The 2,500-nt window shown below is 36.3% G+C and overlaps 1 protein-coding gene across 1 annotated transcript in view; it reads left to right on the top strand.

Annotated features, from left to right (window-relative positions):
• The window catches only part of FOXP2 (forkhead box P2), a 566,168-nt gene that overhangs the window by 519,921 nt on the left and 43,747 nt on the right, over positions 1 to 2,500 (top strand). Inside the window, exons 12-13 of the mRNA XM_049641717.1 lie at positions 683 to 770; positions 2,380 to 2,463. Coding sequence (XP_049497674.1) covers positions 683 to 770; positions 2,380 to 2,463 — 172 coding nt within the window. The remainder of the gene's footprint in view (positions 1 to 682; positions 771 to 2,379; positions 2,464 to 2,500) is intronic.

The raw sequence follows: 2,500 nt of genomic DNA on the forward strand, positions 1-2,500 counted from the left end.
GGCTAATACATAATCAAGATTAGAGTAAGATGGTGAGAATGTCTTATCTTTCACCATTTTTGTGTAAAATTAGGATAAATGTCTCCCAAATAGGACCCTGGCTTCTGATTACCAGAATCTTCATTGTACTTTATTTATTAGTAACAGCAAGTGATCATTCTTCATAAGTATCGATGTTTTCACGGGATGATAATTTGCCATCTTTACATAATTCACACCAATCCTGGTGAAATAAGATATCACTCACTAAAGAACATCATAGGAACCACAGACTGTTTTAACAGCAATGGAATAGAGAATTGCCTTTGTTCTCTTCAGAATTACTTTTGGTTCATGTATTTATAAGGTACCCTTTTTTAAAAAAAAATGGCATGAGTATATGAAATACATCTAGTGATTTCTACTATTATCCTGTAAATGGTTTGGGGAAATATTTTTTTGTAATAACTGATAAGCTTAGAGACAATGCCATTTTCTGCCATTGGAGAGGTCTCTGTATATCACACACATAATTTTCACTAAACGCATAAACATATTTAACTTTTCTTTGTACAGTTTCAAGGTGTCTCTTTTTCCCACTGTGGATCAAAGTATGGCTTCAGTGTTGTGTTTTTATAAGGGGAGCGTATACCCCTAACATAGATGTTGTTTAACCTGTATTCTGTGTTTTGTGTGTCTTCAGGCACCTTAACAATGAACATGCTCTGGACGACCGAAGCACTGCCCAGTGTCGAGTGCAAATGCAGGTGGTCCAACAGTTAGAAATACAGGTTTGTTGGGTGCTCTCTTAATGGACCCCTTTCTCAGATTTTTGGCGTGTTAAATTGATTAACGGGCAGATCCTGAGTCTTTTAACACAATGACTAATAGAAATACATGGAATTTTCATTTTGTTTGTAATGATGGCAAGGATTGATGACTCCGGGTGGGTTGCTATAGTTTAACGTACTTATCGCTTAGACCTATATAGCCATTAGACTACATCATATATATTTGGATATCCCTAAGAAGTCATATCTAAGTTTTCCCTAATAGAAGTTAGACGAAACCCTGCAATTGGATGTGATTTTATCGCAGAGACAGTTTTCACATGAGCCAATCTTGATTTGTTCCACAAGATTTTATGATGTAGCAAAAAGTCTTTACAATATCATGCCTGTAAGATAATACCCTGAAAAACCCTTTTTTCCTTTCTACTGCTGGTGCTTTTTTTTTTTAATTAAAGAACTTGCAAAAATTCTTAAGACTTACCTTTACTAGAATGATGGCAGATCTCCTGTAATATCACAGATAGGAATATATGTGTTGTTTCAGATGCTGCTAATTTAAGTTAAAAAATACTGCTTTTAATATTGAAACAGAATTTGGTCAAAAATAAACAGAGTTCATGAAACTGATTAGAAAGCAATTTTATGTATCGTTATGTTATATTTAAAGCTTTCTCTAATATGTCATCTTAAAGATTGTTTTTTTCCTCAATCAACCAATACTTACTTTCATTTAATTAAACACACAGTCTCTTTTTCTAAACACATTACTACGTCTTAAACTGTTTTCAATTCATCATGTCGTTGCTTTTTTCCGGAGAGCTACTAAAAATATTTTATTTTGACTTGTAAAATAATCAAGAACACATAAAAGGATCGTAACTGCTGTAGTGCAAAAAGCTTTCTGTAAACCTGTTTACCATTTATAAAAGGTAGACTAAAACAGAAGAGTTTAGCTGATGAGACAGTCTGCAGTGTGACCAATTATGCCTTTTTTTTTTTTCTCTCTGCTGTGTCTGACTGATGGAAAAGTAAGGTCCGTCAGTTGTAATGAGACCCAGTGCAAGTGTAGATGCCGACTCCGTGGCAGAGTTCAGCGTTTCACACTGCCTGGTCTCTGTCACTCTATTGAATTAGATTGATGATGGCAGATTGCAGGGGGCACTAACTGGACCTCAGTGGGAATGCATGAAGTGTGTAGACAATCCTGGCAGGCACTTCGCTTTGAGAACCCTTCACCCCTTCACAGCTGTTGGCACCAGTCCATTGCTAACAGTGTCCACAGGACTTTAAAAGACACCATGGGCCTTCTAATTTATGGTTTCAGTAACTTGTTACTGTCGAGGCAAGTGTGACCTCAATTCTCTTATTGACAAAAAGATGAAGTGTTATTTGTTTTCTCTGACCTTTTAACATAAGGAAAGCTATAAAAGTTTTTTGCCCCCTCCATAGCTAAAGTTGCATTTCCTCCCAGATAAGTTCCTACCGACACAGACTTTTATATGCAGGAATCATTACCCTGAGACAAGCTCAATGATAAGATGTATCACTGCAATAAAATAGCTGTATCAGTCATTTCTAAAACGCTTCTGATCTCACTCTTTCTTAACAGCTTTCTAAAGAACGCGAACGTCTTCAAGCAATGATGACCCACTTGCACATGCGACCCTCAGAGCCCAAACCATCTCCCAAACCTGTAAGTGCATATTGCTTTATAAACAGTAAATAGCTCT

The sequence above is a fragment of the Panthera uncia genome, chromosome A2 (assembly GCF_023721935.1).
Source record: "Panthera uncia isolate 11264 chromosome A2, Puncia_PCG_1.0, whole genome shotgun sequence".
Classification (NCBI taxonomy): domain Eukaryota; kingdom Metazoa; phylum Chordata; class Mammalia; order Carnivora; family Felidae; genus Panthera; species Panthera uncia.